Source organism: Phasianus colchicus, chromosome 7 (genome assembly GCF_987193195.1).
Source record: "Phasianus colchicus chromosome 7, bPhaCol1.hap1.1, whole genome shotgun sequence".
Taxonomy (NCBI): domain Eukaryota; kingdom Metazoa; phylum Chordata; class Aves; order Galliformes; family Phasianidae; genus Phasianus; species Phasianus colchicus.
Genome location: NC_143442.1, coordinates 8639716 through 8662300, shown reverse-complemented (window position 1 = coordinate 8662300; position 22585 = coordinate 8639716). Strand labels below are relative to the sequence as shown.

The 22585-nt window shown below is 41.5% G+C and overlaps 2 protein-coding genes across 5 annotated transcripts; one reads left to right on the top strand and one right to left on the bottom strand.

Annotated features, from left to right (window-relative positions):
* Nucleotides 1-6552: 6552 nt before the first annotated feature.
* On the bottom strand, nt 6553-10078 carry DBI (diazepam binding inhibitor, acyl-CoA binding protein). Its single transcript, XM_031590700.2, has 4 exons — nt 9955-10078; nt 9746-9863; nt 8221-8283; nt 6553-6851 (listed from the first exon to the last, which is right to left on the bottom strand). The coding sequence occupies exons 1-4, from the start codon at nt 9961-9963 to the stop codon at nt 6778-6780; spliced, it is 264 nt and encodes an 87-aa protein (XP_031446560.1). The 5' UTR covers nt 9964-10078; the 3' UTR covers nt 6553-6777.
* Nucleotides 9962-20858, top strand: C7H2orf76 (chromosome 7 C2orf76 homolog). 4 transcript variants are annotated; one of them, XM_090143613.1, is made up of 6 exons: nt 10211-10354; nt 11077-11229; nt 12915-12965; nt 15622-15659; nt 15781-15862; nt 18724-20858. In XM_090143613.1, the coding sequence occupies exons 2-6, from the start codon at nt 11097-11099 to the stop codon at nt 18798-18800; spliced, it is 381 nt and encodes a 126-aa protein (XP_089999739.1). In that variant the 5' UTR covers nt 10211-10354; nt 11077-11096; the 3' UTR covers nt 18801-20858. The 4 variants fall into 4 exon arrangements, with proteins under 4 accessions (XP_089999738.1, XP_089999741.1, XP_089999739.1 ...); XM_090143614.1 differs by having other exon boundaries at nt 10339-10416; XM_090143612.1 differs by lacking the exons at nt 11077-11229; nt 18724-20858 and adding an exon at nt 14109-14170 and having other exon boundaries at nt 9962-10354; nt 15781-15859.
* Nucleotides 20859-22585: the final 1727 nt, after the last annotated feature.

Here is a 22585-nt window from a genome sequence, read left to right as displayed (position 1 = left end):
TAACAACGCTTACTGTGGGTTGGAATCTCACACAGGCTGTGCTGTCTCATAGGGCCTGAATTTTGGGTGGTCCATTCTGGAGCCTGGAGTTGGAGTCAATGATTCTTATGGGCCCCCTCTGACTCAGGACATTGCATGCTTTGCTGCACGAAATGGACAAACCCTGCTTGCACATGAAGGTGCAGCCAGTCAGAATGCACCCACACTCAGTGGCTAAAACCTCGCAGGACAGATGCTTCTGTACCATAGGCTCAGTTCTGCAAAGCACTTGGACTCCTAATTAACAAAATAATTAAGCGTAGATCTAACTTTAACACTTGTGTTTTCCTAATGGCTTCAGCCATCTATTTTGTGATGAGAGGCACGTCCTGCTGAGCAAGGGCACGTCAGGGAGCAGCAGCGGGAAGGCGCACGTGAGTAAACACGTGCATCAGCTTTGCAGAAGGAGGAACTTACAGTGACTATTTTGGAAACCAAAATGCTCCATTGCACGCTTGGGTTCCTGAGCAGACACAAAGTTACGTGCCGTGCTGGTTCAGCAGGGAAAAGGATGGGCTGGGGGCGGCATCTGTGCAAACGCAAAGTCAGTTTCAAGTCCTGCCTTTAATTTGGTTTCCCCCAAATACAAGCTGGAAACCAGAAATTGCAATGCAATTAACACCGGGATGTAATTCGACCTTTCGGATTCGCTCTCTGCAGAAGTTGCCAAAAGGAGGACGCAGATAATAGTGGTGTGTTAATTAGTTACCAGCAGTGTCTCTCCTCATTGCTGGGCCGGAGATTCCTGCTGGTAGAGATTGGGATTTATAAACCTGCCGGAACCGTGCATCTTTCTCACACAGAACAAATTTTCCCTTGAAACAAAGGGAACCAATTCTACTTTCTGCCTTTTCCAGATAAAACATCAGGGCTGCTCAAAAGACAGATTGTGGGAAAGTATCTCAGGATGATTATTTTGGAAAGTTCTGTATGAAAAGTGTTTTAAATAACAAGAGATCTATGCCTAAAAAGGAAAAATAAGAAATTGATATTTTTGCCTGCAGAGATGTTAACTACATCACAACAGTATGGCAAACGACCTTTAAAACTCTTTCAATGTATTTTTGTTGCAGCTGTGTTAATTCACTTGGGCTTGGGACAGTGCCAGTTTCATTATTCTGTTTATAAAGTCCCATTTCTCCATTGTTTGAGTGGGTATTTCACATCCTCTCCCTGGAGAGAAAATTTTCAGGGAAACGTGTTCATAAATAATGGAAATTACCAGAGCTCACTGTAAAACATGGGAATAGCTTTATCTGGCTCCGTTAGCTTAATAACTTCAACATCGAAGAGCCTTCTCCAGCTTTTCTCCTGCGGAAGAACAAAGAACATACACTGCAGCTCAAAATTACTTCTAAGATTTCATTTGTCTGTTAAAAAGAAAAACTCTTTCCAATTATGTCTTTATAACTCTTGAGGTGGCAACTGACCTGGCTGGGAATTTATATCTTTGTGTCTATCAGATGGCTATCTCAAGGTAAGCTCCCAGCCAGAACTTGAGCTGATCTTGGAGACAACCTGATCCTCGGCACCTCGTGGGCTGACCCTTTGGGAGATGCCAAAGGGCTGTATGAAGGACAAGATGGTTTCCTTTATCTGCCCAAAAATGTGAACGTAGGCAGTTTTATGAGGAGGAAGAAGCTGTCTTGCCTCATTGTGTTTTTGTTTTCTTTTTTTTTTTTCTTTCCTTCCAGTAGATAGAAAATACAAGCTTGAGAAGCTGTGTCCAGCTCAGGCTGGGTTCAATGCAAAACCAGCTTCTGGAATGGGGTAACAAGTCAGCTAGATGCTGGCAAGAAGTTCTTGAGTCTGGCAGCTTCAGGGAACTCAGCAGTTATACTCAGCAAAACGTGCCCCAGGCTATGGAAGTAACAGAAGGAGGTTTGGGGCTGTACCAAGGCCCTACAGCTCACACCAACCCCTTGTCACAAACGCTTCAGCTCACGGTTTTCCTCACATGCCTGTAAATCCCTGCAGCTGACAGGGCAGCCCTTACACGCACAGGGACGTAGTGAAGCATGTAAAGAGGAGATGGCTCCTGGGCCAGATGGTTTCACTTTGCCTCTTGGCTGCACGCCTCCCTGCTGCCAACGTCCTTACTGCACACACTCGGCCAGGGGCATCACGCATCGCCGATATCCTGCTGCACAGCTTTGGGATCGTTCATCCAAATGATGCAGCAGCTGTTGAGGTTCTCATAACTTGTAGAAAAATGTTGTTAGTGTGCTGCCCGTCACAGCAACTCCCACATCCCTCCCAGACTAAATTTAGCTAAAAGTAAGAGGAGATACTTTAAAGAGAAGGACAGACTTGAAGGAGTACATTTTGTGTTCTGGAACAAAAAAGTTTTTCTCATTTTCATTGGTTATTGGACTTACTGAAGTATTGCACTACAAAGACCCAACATCAAGGCTCAGCTCTTTGTGGGGATCTCTACCAAGAACTTGCTGGCTTAGGACACATTGCAAAACTCAATTCACTGCAGCTACGTACTCAAAGTTATAAATACCAAGTACATTGAAGTAGTGGGCATACGTTTCTGATTCAGCGCTCAATTGAGAAGATCAGCGTGCCTTCTCCTCCCAGCACTGCTATGTGGGGAACACCATGTCTTGCACTCTTGAGTGGAGATGAATGAGGTGTCTCTGGCTATGGCAGCTAAGCAGTGCCATTTTGATGCTTGTCAGGGTGTGGAATCACCTGCCCGAGGCAGTCCAGACTTGCAAACAGAAAAAGCGTGTGACTTAGAATCCAATGGGCAGAGATTATACAACATCCCAATTTGTCAGGACTTTGGGCTCTACTTCATGACAATAAGGAACTTCTCACTGCAGTGGCAGTACTTGGAGCTACAATAATCTTTGCTAACACAAGGAATATTGCAGAAGGGAGCTGCGGAGCCACCAATTCCATGTTCAGGCTGTTTTTCATATCACTGCTTTCATAGACTTATTGAGCTCGAGCTCTGGTTATTTGGACCAGAGGTACCAGGACTGCAAGGCGTCTTCAAGTCTTCAGATATTCATCATCTCCTCAGGCCCATGCTTATTGATCACACTATACTTTTCAACAGCTTCTCCGTTTTTCTGAACAGTCTCAAGTATTGGAAGGTTTGCAAACAGAGGCAGGACACACTGAAATTTACAAAACACTTCTGTACACTGTCACGTACTCTTGATAGAACAAAGGATTGCTCTAAAACTGGATGGCAACATGATTGTAAGAGATGAATCAGTTCTACGGAGTGGCAGGAGAGCCAGACCTTGACAAATAAATGTACAAGTGCTGGGAACAAACAAACATCCTGAAGCCACAGACAGAAAAGGAAATGAAAACTAAAATGCTACTGCAACCACACTCCATACAAAGGCTCTACGTTACTATTCTAGAAAACCACCCATGTTGTGTTTCAACATTTTGACAACGTTTTGACAGATATGCCCCTTCCAGTGGAAATATAAGCTCATTTTGTAAAGGAGACAGACTCACACCTAAGATGGAGAGACATTATTTGCTCTTTAAGTCAACAGCTGAATACTAGTTAATCTATACAGCACTTATCTGAGTCTAAAGGTGCTTATACTTGTGAACGAGAAAAAAAAAAAAAAAATCAGACAGTCTTCTTTTGATGTAATTCTGTTCTATCAACTTCTACCCTTCCTAGTTTATTACTGAACTCTTTCAAACATGCTGTGCCTATGTGATATCAACTCATCTTAGTTCACAGCTCTGACAACTTGCAAGACAGAGTAACTTCTGGAATTAGCTGTGGCATTCAGAAACATATCCAAGCCTTCCATTAATAATCAATTCCACCAACATGCACCACACAGCTCAGATGCTCACTCACTTCAAACTGGCATTGCCCAGTATTGCCAGCTCTGAGCACTCTGTAGATAGATGCCTGTATTTTAAACAGCAAACACAATTGTCATTTATTTTTAGCAAGCACTATCATCAGGGTCAAATCAGTTGAAAGGTTAAAACAGTGGTATTAGGAAACATGGTCACTCCAGCTTAGGACTGGAGAATTTTGATAGAAAGATGGTCACGTTCTGCAGTTCCCCTCAGACTGCCTTTTAATCAAATAGGAAACAGCTTCTCAGTATGGAACAATTTGTTATGGTCCTAAAGCAGCATAATGATAGGGATTTGTTATAGCTACAGAAGGAGGATTGCACCTTCAAGTTTTTGGTAAGAGCAAGGAAAACCCATGAGAAAAAAAACAATGTGGAAAACAAACACAACCCCCCGCCATAGTTTCTTTAATTGCACTGGGTACCAGTCTAGGCAAGAACTAACAGTAGAAGTGCAATAGACAGAAGTCTTATCACACATGCAAGTTAGCATTTATTATTGCCTTATCCAAAGTCCAGATTCCGTTCTGCACACACTGCAAACTCAGCAAAGCAGATCTGAGAGCATGTATGCCAGCTGGCCTCTGACCTGTGGCGTGTTAGGCTTGTTCCAGAGCATGTCTTTTCCTTCCACAAACACAGCAAGGATTGGGGTGTTGCTGTCCTTTCTTTCATCTAACACAGATGAAATAGCAGCAACTCCCTGAATGGGTGTCAGAACAACCTCCTGTTTTGCAGCACTGCCCAGAAAAATCTGCTCCTTCAAGCATGTCTTATTTCAGGCAGAGTAGTGATTCTGAAGTTATATTTTGGTTTGAGACTTGCTGCTGCTTCTGTTTTAATATCAAGGGCTATATTCTTTTACACTTGTCTATTTTTACCACTGTTTTCAGTTTAGTAAAAGCAATTACCTCTACCTACAAATTTGTCTTCAAATGTCCTGAGATCACTCCTGCTGTGGCACTGCTACTGCCAAGGCATTATATCTCACTCCACCCTGCCAGCATGCACTACGCAACCTGTATAAGTCAGCAATACATTCAGAACAGCCACACAGCCCACACGTTTACAAGACATTCACCCTGCTGCCAAACCACCAGCACCTTGATTGAGTTCACAGCCTTTTCCAAGCTGTAGCATCCATGAACAATGCAGCATTCCTGGAGAGAGAGCGCCAGCAGGAGGTCAGCTCACAAACAGCACTCAGCGCTTTAATCAGTAATTTAAAGGCCATGCGATCAATATTTATGTTGCTGATTCTCATCCCAACACTGCTTACAGTCATCAGTACCTTCCACCTCTTATTGCAGAGCTCTAGCTTTTATAACAACTCAGACTTGTACAGCTGATTACCAATGGGCAGGCTAGATATGAAGACCACTGATGTTACTGTCCTCAAAAGTCAAGTGTTTCCAAAAAAATCAAATCCTAGTTTTGATAGAAAACATGTTGGCAAAGCATGTTCAAGCACATAAGCTTCCAGCAAACAAGTAGAAGTGAAAGTATTTGCCACTCTGAGTTGCATTATGCTACAAGCTGACAGAATCTTCCACTGCTAGCCAGCATGACAAAATACAGCTGCAGAACAGAGCCTGCTGTGAAATTCGGGGCTGGCAAGGAGCTAAGAATCTCTTCTGCTGAATGTCTGCTTTCACTTGTGTTCTGCAAGGTGAATATTGCACTTACATCAAATAACTAACAGAGAATACAAGAGGTTGTTAAAACCCCCAAATGTTTATACCACTTACCCAGGGAAAAATAAACCAACAAACCAACAACAGGAATTCAACTGAGTGATCCTCAGGAGAACAGAGAACAAACCCAGTCACTTTCCTGAATGTGCTATGATTTCAGATCTTCATCCATTCTGATGTTATTCAGGACAGCAGCAATTAACATGCTTTATTCCTGTACAAGGTGTAGACTTCATTCTTACATGCTCTATGCTGAGGTGATTCATTGTCACATTTTAAGCTCCCTTTCTGGCAGCTGCAACTGCACCAGATCATGCTATGCAGATAGACTAGCTATGGAGCCTTCAGATTGTTACAGCTGTGGGCTTTGTAGACTTTTGCTGATTTTGAAGTTTTTCATGAAGAGCTACATAAGTGTTAAACCAGTGATTCACCCCTCACTGTAGCTGCAGTACATGGCAACACTAATGCTCTGTAGCTACAGTGGTAAGGCATACAGGTCATCAACAGCTCACCTGTCTGCAGAACTCTTTCTTTCCCAGAGGAGGCTTTGCGTTCAGATCCTGAGAATCTGCCATATCTAACACCACTGTTCAGGGATAACATCTCCAAGAAGCATTGTATGAAAGATCATTTGGCAGTTGTTGAATCAATCTGAACACCTCAGGCAACAACGACCAAGCACCGTGTTCTAAGCACACAAAACATGAGACACAGCCTCAGTGATAATCTCTGTGCTCCAGCTTTTGTCAGTTCCAATTTATCCACAAGACATTCCCAAAGCAGCACCGGACACCACCGGACTGTTTGGATACAAGTGAAACAGATTACTAAGGCCCCCTGGTGGCAAGACTGGAGAGGTGAGCGCTAACCACTGCTTTAACCTTAGAGTTTAAAAGCTGTGACACAGCCACTCGTGAATGAGCTCAGAATAATTCCTAGGGGATGAACATCACAACAGCTAAAGTATCAAATGCACTTTAATGAGTTCCAGATTATTTTGTTCTCAAAATTCAAATGGTGTCAGTACATTACGCAGGTATGTGACTTCCCCCAGAACTACAGGCATCACAAGAGCAGGCTACAGTATACTTCATATTTAAAACCATCATCATCATAAATCAGTTTTCCACAGTATTAGAAATAAGGCATGTTTCAGATGTGCAAACGGCCGCTCTATTCAGTCCTCAGATACCATATTTGCCCTTTAGCTCTTCCACTTTTGCTACATAAGCTTTCATTGCATCTTCTTTGGACATTCCTGAAAGACAAACAGAGGAAGCAGTCAAAATACATACAGTGGCTAAACAAAATGCTCTGAGGGAGCTTTTCTTTGAGCAGGGACACACAAATGCAGAGACAACTGAAGCCTGGTGACAACAGTGTCTCAGCTTCATCAGCTCAGAGTTTGATTCACGACAGCTGTATTTCCTGTTCCTCTTCCCTACAAGATTCACGAGCCTGCTCATCTACAAATACATTCATCACTGTTTATTTGCCTGATCAGACAGTTTTAATGCTCTCTTATGCACTGTTCCGTTGACTATTCAGAGATAGATCTTTGAACAGTTTTCAGTTTTGACTCTGTTCTATATGGATGTTGCTGATTTACATATGCATTCCCAAGTTACTACTAAAGGAACAACTTTCTGACATGTTACTTACTGTAGTGCATCTGTTTTGCCTTTCTCTCAGCTAGAATCACTGCCAAGTACTGCACATTCAATAAAACAATTCCCTACTGTAGCTGGACAGAAGAAACGTGATCAGCAATAGAATAACTCCCTCAGCAGGCATTTTTTCAGTATCTCAGCCTGTACCTGTACAATTGCATTACATAAAAGATCCCTGAGTCTTTGTTAAAGTACTTTCCACAAGTGTAGAGTCACTCAGTTCTGAGTCTGGAATTAAAATAGTCTTCAGCATTGGGATACTATTTACATGCAAGTCACAGCTCCCTGCTACACTACTTCACAGCATAGTAACACAAAGCAGAGAAGCTTAATAGGGTCACTTGGCTACGAATCCACTATCAAAGTTTTGAATAAAATTGCTCAGCAGTCATGAGAAAACAGTGTTTCACAGCAAAGCTATATTTGTATGGACAACAACTAAACAGTGGTTTAACTATTAACTCAATTCCCAGTTACTGTAGAAAAGCTATTCAAACAGCTCAGACTGCATTTAGATGTAGTGCTGGCTTGGTTAAAACACTACAAAAACCTCATTTTCATAGCTTAGACTACTTGTTATGCTCCTCAGCAAATATCCCAGATATTCCGATTAGAAAAACTCTAGAAGAACAACTGGAAGGAACTTGAGGGGCAGATCACTGCGAGGTACTGCTAGGCTGGGACTCAGAAAGGAGTTTTAAGTTTCTGCTACTGCTACAGTTTGCCTTTGTGTAACATTTTCAGCTATTTGGGCAATTTATAACTTAATTCTTTTTCTGACAGTAGAAAATCTACATTTTTCAGAACTATTTCTCCCTCGCAGAGAATAAGAATTATGATTTTATACTTCTAAAGCTCTTACAACACCATTTGATTTCTTGCTGAACCACATGTGGTTTTCTGAGTAGTTTCCCTTGGTTTTATTTATTCACTTTTAATTTTTAAGAAGACACTTACCTTTCAATGCATTCCAGGCATCCCACTTTGCTTTGCCTTTGAAGTCAAGCATACCAGGGCGATCTAGGAGAAAGGATAAGCAGCACAATTAGTCTGTGTGGCCTGGCTGTAGACAATTCTGACTCTTTTCCTGAAGGCTATTTAGCTCTCAACCATGATAAAATACTGGTTCACCTTAGCAGCCTACCCCTTCCTAACCTACAGCCAGAAGCCCACATGCTACTGGTAGTAATAGAAGAGCTCTCTGTCAAATTCCCTTAAGACAGCAGCATTTGAACAGAAGAGCATCAAATGGTGCCAGTTGGTTTCTCACTGCACTTTTCAAAAAGAATACTGCGGCACAAAAACAAGCTGATTAAAGAACATCAGCTCTAAAGTGAAGTAGAAATGTCCTAAGGTCATGAAATGCCCAAAGACAAGAAATCAAAAGCCAGTAATATACAGCTTAGAACATCTTATCATCAAGTTAATATTATGTTTCTAACGAAGTACTTCCTTTGTTCTGTCATCCTATGAGTATAGGCATTGAATTCTAATTCATTTCATTACAAGCCACACTGTAGCCAAACAGAGAACAGGGTTAGGTGTGGATGTGTGTATGATCAGTCTTCATTTGACATCTATTCTGTTTTTACTTCCTCTGTCTCAATAAATACACTTCCTGAGATTATCAATTAAACAGGATTGGTAAGTAGCCTAACCGTTAGCCACAGTGGTCCTTTTGTGCTGCACAGAGAAATAGCTGGCAGCTGTACTTCCCTCCAGCACAAAAACCTATCAGCTTACTCTTACTCAGACTGCTTTCCCAGCCAACTCAGCTATTGCTTCACTGCGATGCAACCACTTACAGACATGTTGGTATATTAACAGCTCTACAGCACCACTTCACTTTGGTAAGCAAAAACACTGAGCTCCAACCACACCAAAAGGATTACATCTTGAAATCAAGCTCAGCTCTTTCACCCCCCAGTGCTGTCTGTCATAAGGGGAATAAACAACTACGTACACCCACACTTATCATTTCCAGTACATTTTCTTGCCTGCTCTGGATTCAATCAACACTCAGCAACCTTCAGAAGCAACCAGTTCAGGAGGCCAGAGCTCCAACCAAACACCCCTTTTCTTCCTAGCTCTGGTTTCTCAAGTGCTACACAAGGTCACCAGAGACAGGGCTCATTTTAAATGCTGGTCACAGTCTGAGCTTTAGTGGCATCACAAGCAGCAGCAGGGATTTGGCACAGCGCTTCTGCAGAAGTATTTCTGCTGCAGTTCTTCCATGATATTTGATTGCAGCTTGATATTTAACTGCAGCTTTTCTAAGCGTTCTTCCTCGCATGCACATCCTGTGTTATCTTTCCACTTCAGTTTTCCAGCACTGCTTTCAGCACTCTAGTTTACCAATCTTCCTCCTGCACTCCTAGTGTCGCGCTGCCCGCGCCTGGCTAAACGTGCTCACACTACGCAGCATCCCTGCCCTCAGCAGTCCCTTCCCGACGGAGGTGCCCAGCAATCCCCCAGCACGTACCCGTGTTCACGTCGCCCACCGTGGCCTGCTTGTAGTGGCTGTACACATCGAGCATCTCCTGGTCCGTAGGCTGCGACTTGAGCTGCTTCACCTCCTCAGCTGCCTTCTGGAACGCGGCCTGGGGGAAAAAGGCCCCACAGCAGGACACGGGTCAGCACCGAGAAGGGGATCGAGGGACGCCCGACCCGCGGCCCCGCCGCCGCCCCTACCTCAGACATGGCGACGAACCCCCAACGCCGCGCGCCGCAACTCTGCCGCACCGCCCCAGCCGCTCTGCCGCCTCAGCCCTCGCCACCGAGCCCGCTGGCCAATCCCGTCGCCGCGGCTAACGCTGCGCCAATCGGCGCTCGCAGGGGGAGGGAAAAATCGGGCAAAGGGCCAATGGAAAAACAGCGCCGCACTGGGGAGTCCGCCCACCTCCGCACGGGGCTTGGACATTGCCCGACAACGAGGCGGCCAGGATTGAGGGGCGGGGACAGGGTGCCTCGCAGCCAATCCCGCAGCTCGGTTTGTTCAGGATCTGTATCACCCCTCGGATGTGATTTGGTGAGACTGTGCAAGGGGGCGGGGCGGGGGACGAAACCCGGAAGTAACGGCTGCGGGCTGGCGGTAAGCTTGGGAGCTGTTCACGCTCCTCTTCCGGGGTCTGGGCAGTCGCCATTTGTCCGTGGGTGCGTGAAGGGAGGGTGGCGGTGGGCCTGTTTAAAGAGGGGCTTGGGCTCGTAAAACAGAGCCGTTGAAAGTTCTGCTCTCTGTCAAAGGAATGTGAAGCACGTAGAGCCATTCTCCATTCATATCATTACGAATTAACCCCATTAATTCTGCTGTAGTATCCCAGGAGAATTATTTGCGTGTATGTGGGGGGGAGTTTTCAGTCCCTGAAAGGAGGTGAGGAGGAGCATTGTGTGCTCCTTTTTGGGATTTTTTTTGGCTCTGTACAACGTAAATACATTTGAAAAGGTTTGCTTTTGATCACACAAGAACATTCTTTTAGAGCACAAGGGTACAGCAGGTAAAATGACCCAAACGACAAATAGGTCACTTGCATTTACCCATAACGTTCTTGTCTGTTTAACGGAGTCGGGTGCTGCAGTACACAGTGCACACATTGGCTGCTTCATGTGTAGGGCCAATAAAACCCTGGGTAACTGCTTGTGATTCCATTGCTGCTTCTGTAGAACTACTAAAAGCAAAGCCCTGAGGGGCACACTGCTATGAAATGTCTCCCCGTGTGTATGAGTCTATATCACTGAGGTTTATCCACACCTTGTTTTCCAGCTGTGCCCATGCACAGAGGAGAGTCAATAGTTCCTCTCCTTGATGTTTTCCAGGTTATTTAAAATTCATTCTCATGACAGCAGAAAGCTCAACCATCACAGTTCGCCTTGTTCGCTCCTTTGAGCACCGGAATTTCAGGCCTGTGGTTTATCATGGAGTTAATTTGAATCAGACAGTGAAGCAGTTCATTGCTTTTGTGCAGAAGGGTAAGGGATTGTTATTTATTTGCTTGTCCTTTTTGTTGTCATCCCTACGCTAGAAAGCAAAGTGGAAAAAAATGTGGGAATTCTGTGGCTTTGGTAGAGATGCCAGATTTGTATTTTGTCCCCTGTGCTCTCCTCCCTTGGATGAGAGGTCTGTACCTAATGAGAGCTTCCATGGTAGGTGTGCCATGCCTGCATTTGAGTGTACTGCTCTGTCTGCCTAAATCCTCCAAGTGCTCCATCCTTTTTGACTGCCAGACAAGGGCATTGCTACACTTGGCTCCATGCCTCGGGCTCCTTGGGCGGTGCTGTCAGGCAGCTATTCAGAAATTAACTGGGGGAAATCAATAGATTTTAAGGAGCTTTTGATCCATAGGAGTTGCACCACTGTGTGGAATGTGGGAATGAAAGTCTGTTTGCTATTTGTGAAAGGAGAGGGGATTGTGAAAAATTGTTTTTGACACTGTGAGATCTGCCTGCTCTCTTCTGAGTTTCTGTCCTCGTCTTGAGCTTTATGGTGCAGATTTGCATTTCCAGAACCTGTCTGAAAGTGACAGTGTATCTAAAGGTTAATAGATGCAGACCAGCCCATGTAGCAACTCATTAGGTAGGGCGTTAACTAATCTTGCAGGTGTATTTCTTCACATCTAAATAGAGACATTCAAAGTGTGCAGATCAACAGGCTTTGATTTATTTATTTTGCATGATGTCAGCTTAAACAAGTCTGGAACTGTTGCAACTGATCACATTTGAGCAACTTCTGGGATATTGCCCTGGGCATCACAGCTGTACTGTGTTTTCAGCAACTTCCTTTCTAGTAGACGGTGATTGGCATGGCTAGATCTTAGGATGCTTTTAGAGAACTACAAGCACTTTCAGAACATCTGGTACAGCTGCAGTTATGAAAAAGAAAATAAAAAAATGCAAAAAAAAAAACCAAACAAAACCTCTCGCTTTTGATGTGTGCAGTATTGTAATTCATTGTTGAGACAAAACTGGTGCCAGCTGTATTTCACAGATGGGTAGTACTGTTCTGGTCCAAAATCCATGTTTACTTCCTTTCCTGTAATCTGTTTTGAAGGAGGAGTTTGAGATAAGTTTCTAAACTAGATTTTTGCTTTCAGCCACATTGCTGCCAAGTATCTGATAGTAGCTGGGCCTAACAAGGCCTGGGTAAATACCTAGATAAAAATACTGGGGACACTGGCACCAGGGAGGCTGTGTACTGCGTATGCCTAAAGAGTTAATTTTCTACTTTTGACTTCCTTGTTGTGACTGGTTAGCAAAACTGTGTTTACTGAACAATTCAGTTAGTAATGATGGTTGTTAGGATGCTGGAGGTGTAAGGTAGTGAGAGATGCTGAACTTTGAACCATACAAACCATTAACAGGATGTTTCTGGCAGATTTCTGAAGGATCAGACTCCTGTGATCATAACCTAATTGCACTGAATTGCTGTCTGCATGGATCATTCAGTTCAGAGGGACTTCATGCTTGAGTGATGTTAAGCCAATATGGACTAACTGCAGAATCTGAGCCAAAGGCTATATTTCAGTATTTAATACTCTAACGACTCTCCTGTGCCGAGGATTTATTTTGATGTCCAGGGTGTATGCAATGCACTCACATGCATTACTAGAAATTTAGAAAGATAACTTCATTCTAGCTTTGTGATTTTATGTTAACAGATGTGCCTTCAAGAACAGGACTTCCTCCTCCTTTTAAAGCTTACAAGTACGGTAGGTATTTTTTCTTAATTTATCTCTAGCAAAATGCAGCTGTAATCTTTCATACCAATTTAGACAGTTTAGGAGACAGCTTTTAGCATAATCATGCTGGTTGCAGTGCCTGCCTATATTTGCAGCTCTTGCAGTTGGGATTATACCTCCAGGACCTGAAGAACCTGACCATTGTTTTGAGCTTCTGTATTTATCTTTGAATTAGGCTGCACATTATATGTTCTGTGCTAATTGGTAACAATATTTTTTGATATTTTTATTACTTTTATAAGCACCTTTCAGCTCTATTTTTACTTTACAGAACAGCTTGTGACCTCAAACACTTTGAAATTGTAGTTCCATTTGTGCATATGTATTTGGGTATCTTTTTACTAATAGTGAGGACAATAAGGATCATGAAGCAGGAGCATAAGGCAGTAGAAGGAAAATGCATAAAACTCATACTCTTAAATAATTCACATAATATGAGAAGAGGAGGGGAAGATCAGTCAAAGTAAGAAAGCTCTTAAATAACAGCTGACAGAGTGAAATAGCCTGGTATCAAATTTAGGCTCAATCTGTCTTCTAATGTAAAACAGTGTTTGTGTTTCTTTGTATGAAGCTTTGCATGATTGTGTGCTATTATTGGTTTGGGATGGAACATACTTTCAAAATAAACTAAATTATTTCAAATCTTGGAGTGTGGTAACTTACATGTCAGTCACATACTTTCTCCTCAGTTTAACAATTCTGTAAGTTCCCTTGGAGATCACTTAAGTGTAAGTAATCACCTATTTCCCATGTTCTGGAGTTACAGGCTTCTTTCTCTTCAGTGACTCTAAGAACTGATTGAGAAACCTACTTAATACACGCAAATAGCAGTTGACTCTATTGGCCTATTAAAAAAAAAAGGCCAAGCATTCTGATAGCTGATGGTGTGAGATGAAAACAGAAGAAGTTAGGGGTTAAGATTTACAATTGTGAGCAACAAGGAGTTGAAGATTATTGTTTTTAATGTAATACTTGATGTCCTAATAGTTTGAATTTGGAGGTGCCCTTCCTCCCCCTGATATCTCTTGCTTTGCATGGATGACGGAGTCCCATCTAGGACTGCAGTTACATGCCTGATGCTGCCTATCCCTGCTGTTCTTTCATCGCTTTCAGTTTTGCCCAGAGCATATGCTGTGGCTGAGCACCCGAATGTGCTGCGTAGGACTGTGCATAATGTGAGTAGAAAACATTACAGAACTTCACAACCTGTTAGGCAAGTCAGAGAAGGCCTATTTCTGTGGGATGGTGCTAGCTATGCTTAAATTTTCACAGGAAAAAAAAAAAAAATCAAGCCCAAGTTCCTCACCTTCCCCATAGGCTGTGAGTCATACCTCCAGGTTTGTGATTTTGGCATCTCTTGTGTGTTCTATTATCTCTATTGTATTTTGGTGATGAAAGGACAGGAAGACTTCTGCATGAATAGTGCAGTTACACATCATTAGACTGAGAAGAATTCTAGGCCATCTTCTCAACTTTCTACCCTGCCATTACCTCCTTTTTGCTGACAATGCTGGCCTGAGGGCCATCTTGTCTCATAGACAGCTTCTCTACTTTTTCCTCCCATAAATATGGAACAGTATGGTTGATATTTCAGAGACAGGAAGCCACTATGATCTATTGCCACGAAGAATCCACTACCAGAAAAGATTAAAAAAAAAAAAAACAAACCTGGAAACACGATGAGTGGATGAGTGGAACTAAATTGAGATGAAACAGCAAAAGCAATTGAGAGGACGTAGCTATGATGAGAAGAAGCTGCAGTTTCACCTCTGGTGACAGAGTTAGAGAAAGCATTTAATAGCTCAAATGAGATCACAGTAAATTATTGGATGCCAGTGGTAAAGATGTAAGTAAAATATAGTCAATAGATCAGAGGACAACTGTGCCAATAACAGTAAAAGAGGAAATGTGGTAAAGTAGACCTAGAAGCTTAAAACTTGGAGGATTGCGTTTGCTGTGGTAGAATGGTTTCACAATCACTGTATGTTTTTGCCGTGATTACTTGGTCTTGTTCCAAAGCTTTAATGCAACACTGCATAAAAATATCACAGGCAAATACAAAGAAAGTGTAGAAAGAAAGGAGAAATTGTGCACGTTAATGGAGAAAGAACTTGCTCAACAATTTCTACCATGGGTACTTTCTTCATGGGAAGGAAGATTTTGAGGAATGATCTGAAGCGATCAGGTTACTGTGTCTTCATCACTTGCTTCTTATCCACTTATCTGTACTAGGTGCCAGCATATTAATACTGTTTGTCTTGCCCCAATTGCATGTATAAAACCAGTTTGGTTAGAACACCCTAACTGGTATTTTGACATATGTATATTTCACTGGCAGTTGGGATGGCTACTTAGTTATTGTAATTCAGGTAGTAGACAGAAACTCCTTAAGTTGTAGTGCCTTAATGCTGGAATGGCTGGTGTAAGGCTGGCTGCAAGATTGGGAAATCAAAAGATTTTCTCTTTCAGACTGAGTTGTTAATAATAAAGACAATTTCAGACAATTGTTAATAATAAAGAATTTTTCAATCATAGCCCTTTGTTACTTTTTTCTTCCCTAAGTATAATTTCCAGCATTGCCTGCATATTAAGCCTTATTTTAGAAAAATATTGTATTTTCTTTCAGATACAATGAAGATTATTCACCAAGCTCACAAATCTAAGGTATGGCTATTTGCTGTTTTCTTCCCTTTTACATGCTTTTATGCAGGCAGACCTTTGCACTGTAAAACAGGACTCGAACAGAGACAGTAAATTCTTTGTGTTCTGGTTCTCTAATTTGTAGACTGGTGATCTAGTAGTGAGTTTGGAAGATGATGACAAGCTGATTTTGAAAGAAGACAGCACATTGAAAGCAGCTGGAGTAGGTATGAGGACACTTGTATTGACTGAAGGTGCTGTTCATTGTGGTTGTCATTAAACTGATAACTGGCTGATTATGTTTGGATAGCCTGCTGAAAAGTAAATGGTATTCCTGATGCTCTTTACACTACTTGATAATTATTCTGGGAAGAAGGCAGGATAATATACATTCAAATCATTGAACTGAGGGCAGCAGGTATCTGCACTCCAAATGTTCAGAATACAAATAGTGATTTTAGAAGGTATGCTTATAATTCTGCAGAGAGCAATTTTAAATGATTGGCAGATAGGTTATTAGTACCATGCCTGCTTAGTCTTATCAGTAACATTTAAACGGATGTTTTGGTTAGTAATGCAAGTAGTGGAACCAATATGGAATAATAAGATTAGATTTGTTTTAGTGTGCAACATACAGTTCTTGATAGTCAGATTGCATGAAAAAGCTCAAGTAATGTCAGTTAGAGAATGTGCTGAACGTAGCATGAAGTTGAAGCTTGACCTGATTTCTCACATTTTGACAGGGGATTGCATATAGGGCATGTCATTTGGTAATAATGTAAAGAAATATCTGTCATGATGAAATTGATGGTCCCTGGATGTCCTTTGGGCTTCTCATAAATGTGGCTGAATGACTTTGTGGCAGCAGGGCACTTCAGGGAATGTATTCACATTCCACCTTGATATGGACACACACTCATTTGATTGTGCTTTGCCTAGCTATGGTGCATAACTCCCTGCACTCTAAGTGCAGAGGTGTCAAAGAAAGCTCCCTCCTGCTCCTGAAGCCCTCTGATTGCTTCCCAGAAATAATATATATATTTTTTTCCTTATGGGTTTCTTGGCTCTTTTGTCTCATATAGTCTGAAAGGTTTCAAGGAGTGGAGCTTCTGCCATTTGGCCATTTACTTTTTGATGATATGGGAGGAAGGGGTCTCTTTATTGCTTTTCTCTGGGATGTACCACAGCTGCCTCAGTATGCCTTTCCCAAAAGTCATTGTCTTCTTCGGCTTTTTTAAAACTAACCTAGACCTTTTCAGGTGGGGGAAAAGTAATTCCTCAGGAAGGAGGATTATTGGCACTCAAGCCTTATAATTTGTAGCTTAGCTAGCAAGAGCTTTGTTTAAGCACGATTCTCATCTACCTAAGATGCAAGAGTCAATACAGCTCAGAAGAGAGACTGATGACAGCACTGAGTGTTACATTGGAGCTGGTATCATCCAGAGCTGTCCACATGCAAAAAGGCATTAACAAATATTTGTACACACCTTTGCAACTAAGATTGTAGCTACAGCGCTGAAACAGTTCAGTATGATCTCAAAACAAGCATCAGAAAATTGAGGTTAGAAGAGAGCTGACTGCTCTGTGCTTATGTATAAAGAGTTTGGTGGATTATTGTTTCCTTTTCTTAATTTAGGGTATTATACAATTTTGATATGTTCCAGCATGTCTTGACCAGAAAATTAGCCAAGTTAGGCATGGAGTCTTTGTAGTAAAATCTTGAAGCAATCCTTCCATGACAAGTGGAAGATGGGAAATCAACAATGTAAAACATGATAGCATGTACTGTTAATTGTCATTTCATACACTGCATCAGGAAGACTTGAAACCTCCTATGGGCATATTATGTTTTTTTCCATTATTTAGTCTGGATAAGATTTTCTAGAATAAAACAATTTGTTAGAAAACCTGGGAAGTTTGGAGACTGGCAGATGTTTTTTCTAAGCTACATTTGATCATCCTTGACACTTAACAGGGTTAGGTTAGAAAAATTGTAAGTTTGAGGACATGAGATAAATATTCTTGTAAAAGCCTCTGTGGTTGTGGTTATTATTACAGCTATGATCTAGTCAGCAAAGTTAGCGCTTGCCTATTTGTTTTTTTTTTTTTTTTTAAAGTAGAGTGTATGTAAATAAAGCATTCAGTATTCATTGCTAACAGTCTTGTCTATTTTCTAGTTGAGATTCTAAAACCCCTTCTGCTATTCCCCTTTTTAAAAAAAAAAAACACAAGACAAGCAGTCTTCATTAACTTCAGGTTTAATTTAAAAAATGAGCATGGAACTTATTGGCTCAGCACCTTAAAGAAGTCCATGTTTAATAATTGTGGAGGCTTTCCATCAGATTTGTCTCTGTTCTGAATTAGTAATGTTGCTGACTTATTGTTTTAGAAGAGGAAGTCCTTGACCTACTGGGTTGAAAGAATTGTGACTGCTCTGAACCTTTGTGGGTCCTTTAGCTCTGCCATATCCCCTGTGAATAATTAGAGGTATTTGAAGGTATTGCTGGAGAAGCCAATTTGTGTCTTTCACTTTGCATATTGTTGAAGCCTCATGAATTAATCATCAGCAGGGCAAAAAATTAACTTCTTCAGACACATATTTTGATGGGTCATGAGGGAGAATGTAAAGTGATCTGTAAAATATTCTACTGATCCTCTAAGTATTAGATTATTATACCTACAGGCTAATTTCATGGAAGAAAATAGTTTCTTTTTCTTCCCTAAAAGACAAATGCACAAAAAAGAGAGAGTTACACTTCATTATTTTTATGGCATTTGAAGACATTAGAAATGCAATCACTTAATTTGCTGAATGCAAAACAGACAATTCTATAGTCTACATTAAACAAATCTTTAGGAATCTTATTTATGTACTTGTATGTATTCAGGTTCTTGTTCTAACACAGCAAAGCTGTGCATTTTGTACTGGAATCTCTTCAGTAAAAACATGAGGTGGTGGTTTGGTGATTTATAATTGTCTTTGACCAACAAGTTGTCAGTTGCCTTCTAAGGCTCCAAAATAGCTGCTTGTTGTTTGTGGTGGTTCATTACCCAGTGTGCTAAATCTTTAATTTTTTATTTGTTCTAGCAAATGAGACCGAATTAGCATTCTTCTGTGAGGAAGATTACAGAAACTACAAAGCTAATCCTGTTTCGGCCTGGTGAAGATCCCAAGAGATTGTTTTGTTTTCCCATACTTGTTGTAAATCTTCCTTGCTCTGCTTAATGACTTTTTCTTTAAAAGATCAATAAATCCTTGAGGATTGCTTTGCAAACAGTGCAATTCCCTTCCTATAGAAATTAATTTCTGCCAATATGCTGAGATTTAGAGAGGGAAGGCTGGGGGACGTGCATGGCTTTTTTTCCCTCCTTCCTCTCACATTTCTTTTCCCTTTGCTTGCCTTTCACAATGGAAGCACTGCAAACGCTTTGACCTGTGGCACACATTCCCAGTATGATCCTGCAGTATTATGTCAGCTTCATATTCAGATTATACACCACACAGTAAAAACCCCTCTCAGTAGTAACTTGTAATGAAAATGGAATCTTTTTATGACTGTTTCAGAGAGCTTGACAAGAGAAACTCTGTGTTTCCAGTAACAGATTTACTCCACTCACTTTGTTTAGGCTCTTTTGTTTGAATGGTGCAGACTGGCAAGTGTTTCAGGCTCTCTGCTGGTGAAAGCTTTCTTTTATACTTTCTCTCAGCACTCTTTAGCATGCTGAAACAGAAAATAACTGTTTAGAGGTTTTTGTGTTCCAGGACAAGCTTGCTTGTTACTACACTGCTTTGTGAGAGTACCTTCTCATCCAAGGTAGAAACCCGAGTTCTGCCAGGGCTTCACTGTGCAGAAATAGCAGTTGGGCATTGTTACAAGTAGCTTCAAGGATCAAGGTTTTAGTTTTAAGAATAAAACCCAAATGATTGCATTTTTGCAAGGAGAGGCCCAGTCTGCACAACAGATGTCTGTAAGACTGGGATTGATTCTTTCCTGCTTTACAAGCACCAAATGCTCTGTTACTATCTGATAATTCTTGGTAATTCCAGACTTTCCTGGAATTAACCAAATTAAGAACAATAACGAAATTAAGAACAAGAAGAAATAATCATCCATTTGGTTTAGAAAGACAGTTACAAAACTGCTTTCTAGGGGTTTGCCAAGTTGGGACTGTGTCTTTAAGCCTTTTTTCACTGAAATAGAAATGATTCTGGCTCTCTGCCTTTGCTCTGCTAAATCAAATGGGACCTTGTGCAATTGCTTTAGGCCCATACATCTACCCTCAGTTCTGGGTCAGAGCTGACAACACCATCTCCACTAGAGACTCTCCAGAGAAGTAAACTTACAGTTTCCTAGAACTGTGATTGTTATTTTTTTATTGACATGATAGTGAAAGCAGATGTATGATTTCCAAAGCTTCTAAATAAAAGTTCTTTTTGCTTTAGATGTAGAGCCAATGCATTGTTCCCACCTCATTTTCTCCATCCTTCCTGACAACTCTGTGGCTTAAACTGGAGACCTTTCAGATAGCTACTATTACTTACTATAAAGCAATGGAAAGTGCAACAAGACAGCAGAGCAGCAAGATCCCAGACCATAGCAAGCGACAATGCACTCAAACACGACAGCAGGGGGCACAGAAAAATAAGAGAAAGGAGCTGCTTACCTTCAGAAGGTCTGTAAGGTCCTCAAGCAGGCAGAGATCTTCAGACAAAACTTATCTTTCCCTCTGCCAACCCTTAAATGACGTCTTGGAAGGTATGGGGCCAGGATCCACCCCTTCCAGTTACTCAGGTACATTGCATGCACCTGAGTTCCCCTGGGTCAGCCCTGCCTTCCCACCAGCTGCTCAGTCACTGGTTCAGGCTGTGACTTAGCATTTCCACTAACCAACAGTACTGCTTCAAACAGTGTTATTCTCCCGTGAAAGAGGTCTGCTATTAAAAAGGAGATAGTATATTTATCTTGTAAGCACACCTATGTTACTGTGTTCTCTTGACATTTAAATGCTGATGTGCATGCTCTGATGAATTTATGGAAAAAGTTTAGCACGTCTGTCATCTTTCAGTCCAAGCCTCCTTTCTCTTGCTGGTCCCTGCTCCCTTAATGAGTTTTGATCTGACAGATTTACAGTATTGACTGTAGCTGTGTGGGAAGTAGATGGCATACCAGAGAGAGCAGTGTCTTGGACTGTCCTACCGGGGCATCTTGATGGCTTTCAGCATGTCCAGGCTCTTTGATGAAGATTGCCACCCTTTGCTTCTGTTGTGGGAATTTTAATTTGGTCTCCAACCCTCTCAAACAGATTTGGATCGGTTCTGTGATCCCTTCTCTTTAAGGAACCGATGTTTAAAAGTTACCAAATGTCAATGTCCTTTCTGTAGCTACAGTTTGTACAGTAAAGGAGTTCAGTGTGACACTGAGCATGTTGCAGTGAAGGAGCAATTCTACAACATCAGCAAGAATGTCTTAAAGCAAATGAAGAATTGTGTCTGTCGCTCTAGATGAGTTTCTTTTTCCAAGGGAAGAGTTAAAGCAGTGCTCTCTGAGCTCTGTTCACTCTGGCAGTGGCACTTAGCTGGCTCCTTTCTGCAGCAGCACAGTAGAGCTTTTGTAATGTTCTCCATGACCATACTTGTAATCTGGATTCTTCCTGAAGTGAGTTTCTACTTTTTTTAACAATACTTTTTACAAAATAAACAAACAAACAAAAACAAAATACTCTCAAGCCAACACAAAACCATAGATAATAACAGAGAACTTTTAAAGATAGATTCTGTTCTAACACTGTGGTTGGGATATGGTGTAGCAATATGTGTCTTTGTTTCAAAATTGGTTTGATTCCAAGATTGTTGTACACCGAATGAAATCTGGGAACACGGGCTAATAAATTACTCAAGTCTGAGATGTCTTTGCCTGTGTTGTTATGAAATCCTCTGTATATTAAAGGAAACCACCCACGTAGCTGATACCACGCTTTGTTAACCTGGCAGAGGCCATAAACAGTGTTAGTTCACAATTACTGTTGATAAAAGGTGACTTCTCAGCAATGTATAGTGGGATAGATCATATGGTTTTACTCTTATTCTTAGAGAATGTGGGGTTAATAAGGGTTCATCTCACTATGGGACATCCTTGGAACATTTCACCACCCTTTTTATAAACAAAAAGAGCAGTATGTGGATGCTGAACTAAGAGGCATCTTCTCCTTGGTTATAGAAGTATAGCAGGGAAAAGTGGTCAAACTGGGAGTTGGGGAACTACAATGCTTCTCAGAGAATGAAAACTGCTTTAGAGAGTGGAGTTTTGGTTAGGAGGCATGGATGAATAGCTGCTAAATGAGAAGAAATCGTGAAACGAATTACCATGAGGAGGAATAAGAGGTAACTGTGAATGAGTAAACACAGAAAATCTTGAATGTACAGCTCTAGTGGCTTATATATGCCACTGGAATAGTGCTGATTTTTATACCAGTAAGGTATAAAAATGGTGTTTTTATATCGTTATGCATTTCAATTGTTTTTTATAATTGAATGCAGAAATGGATGTATGATGTGTGCTGTTTTTTTTCTGGCTCTGATATATTTCTGCATGCCGCTGCTTTGGTGTAGTTTTCTGTCTGAATATAGTCAAGTTGCTCCTTGAAGATTCAAGAGCTAAGAACTTGTTGGCACAGCTGAATGAAGTGCTGCCAGTGACACAGAAGAGTCCTCAGAGATCACCACCATTAAAGTTGGTGAACTGCTTTATCTGATGAAAACGTTCTTAGAGTTGATCCAGAGATAAGCTGTAAGCTGTGATGTTTCTTTTTCATTCTGAGTATTCAGCACATCCCCATGGATTGTTCACTTAAAAATGAACTTGCAGGTCACAGCGCATCATTTGACACAGTGGTGACAGGACATTTGTGGGCTCTGTCCTTGGGAGCTAAGAAATCCTGAATGTTCAAAG

Coding starts and splice junctions, on each gene's coding strand:
- C7H2orf76 (XM_090143612.1), top strand. CDS start 9,962: ATGGCGACGAACCCCCAACGCCGCGCGCCGCAACTCTGCCGCACCGCC. Junction 10,355..12,914: donor GTAACGGCTGCGGGCTGGCG/GTAAGCTTGGGA, acceptor TTATGTTAACAG/ATGTGCCTTCAAGAACAGGA. Junction 12,966..14,108: donor TTTTAAAGCTTACAAGTACG/GTAGGTATTTTT, acceptor CATCGCTTTCAG/TTTTGCCCAGAGCATATGCT.
- DBI (XM_031590700.2), bottom strand. Junction 8,284..9,745: donor GGTGGGCGACGTGAACACGG/GTACGTGCTGGG, acceptor CCTTTCTCCTAG/ATCGCCCTGGTATGCTTGAC. Junction 6,852..8,220: donor TGCCTGGAATGCATTGAAAG/GTAAGTGTCTTC, acceptor TTTGTCTTTCAG/GAATGTCCAAAGAAGATGCA.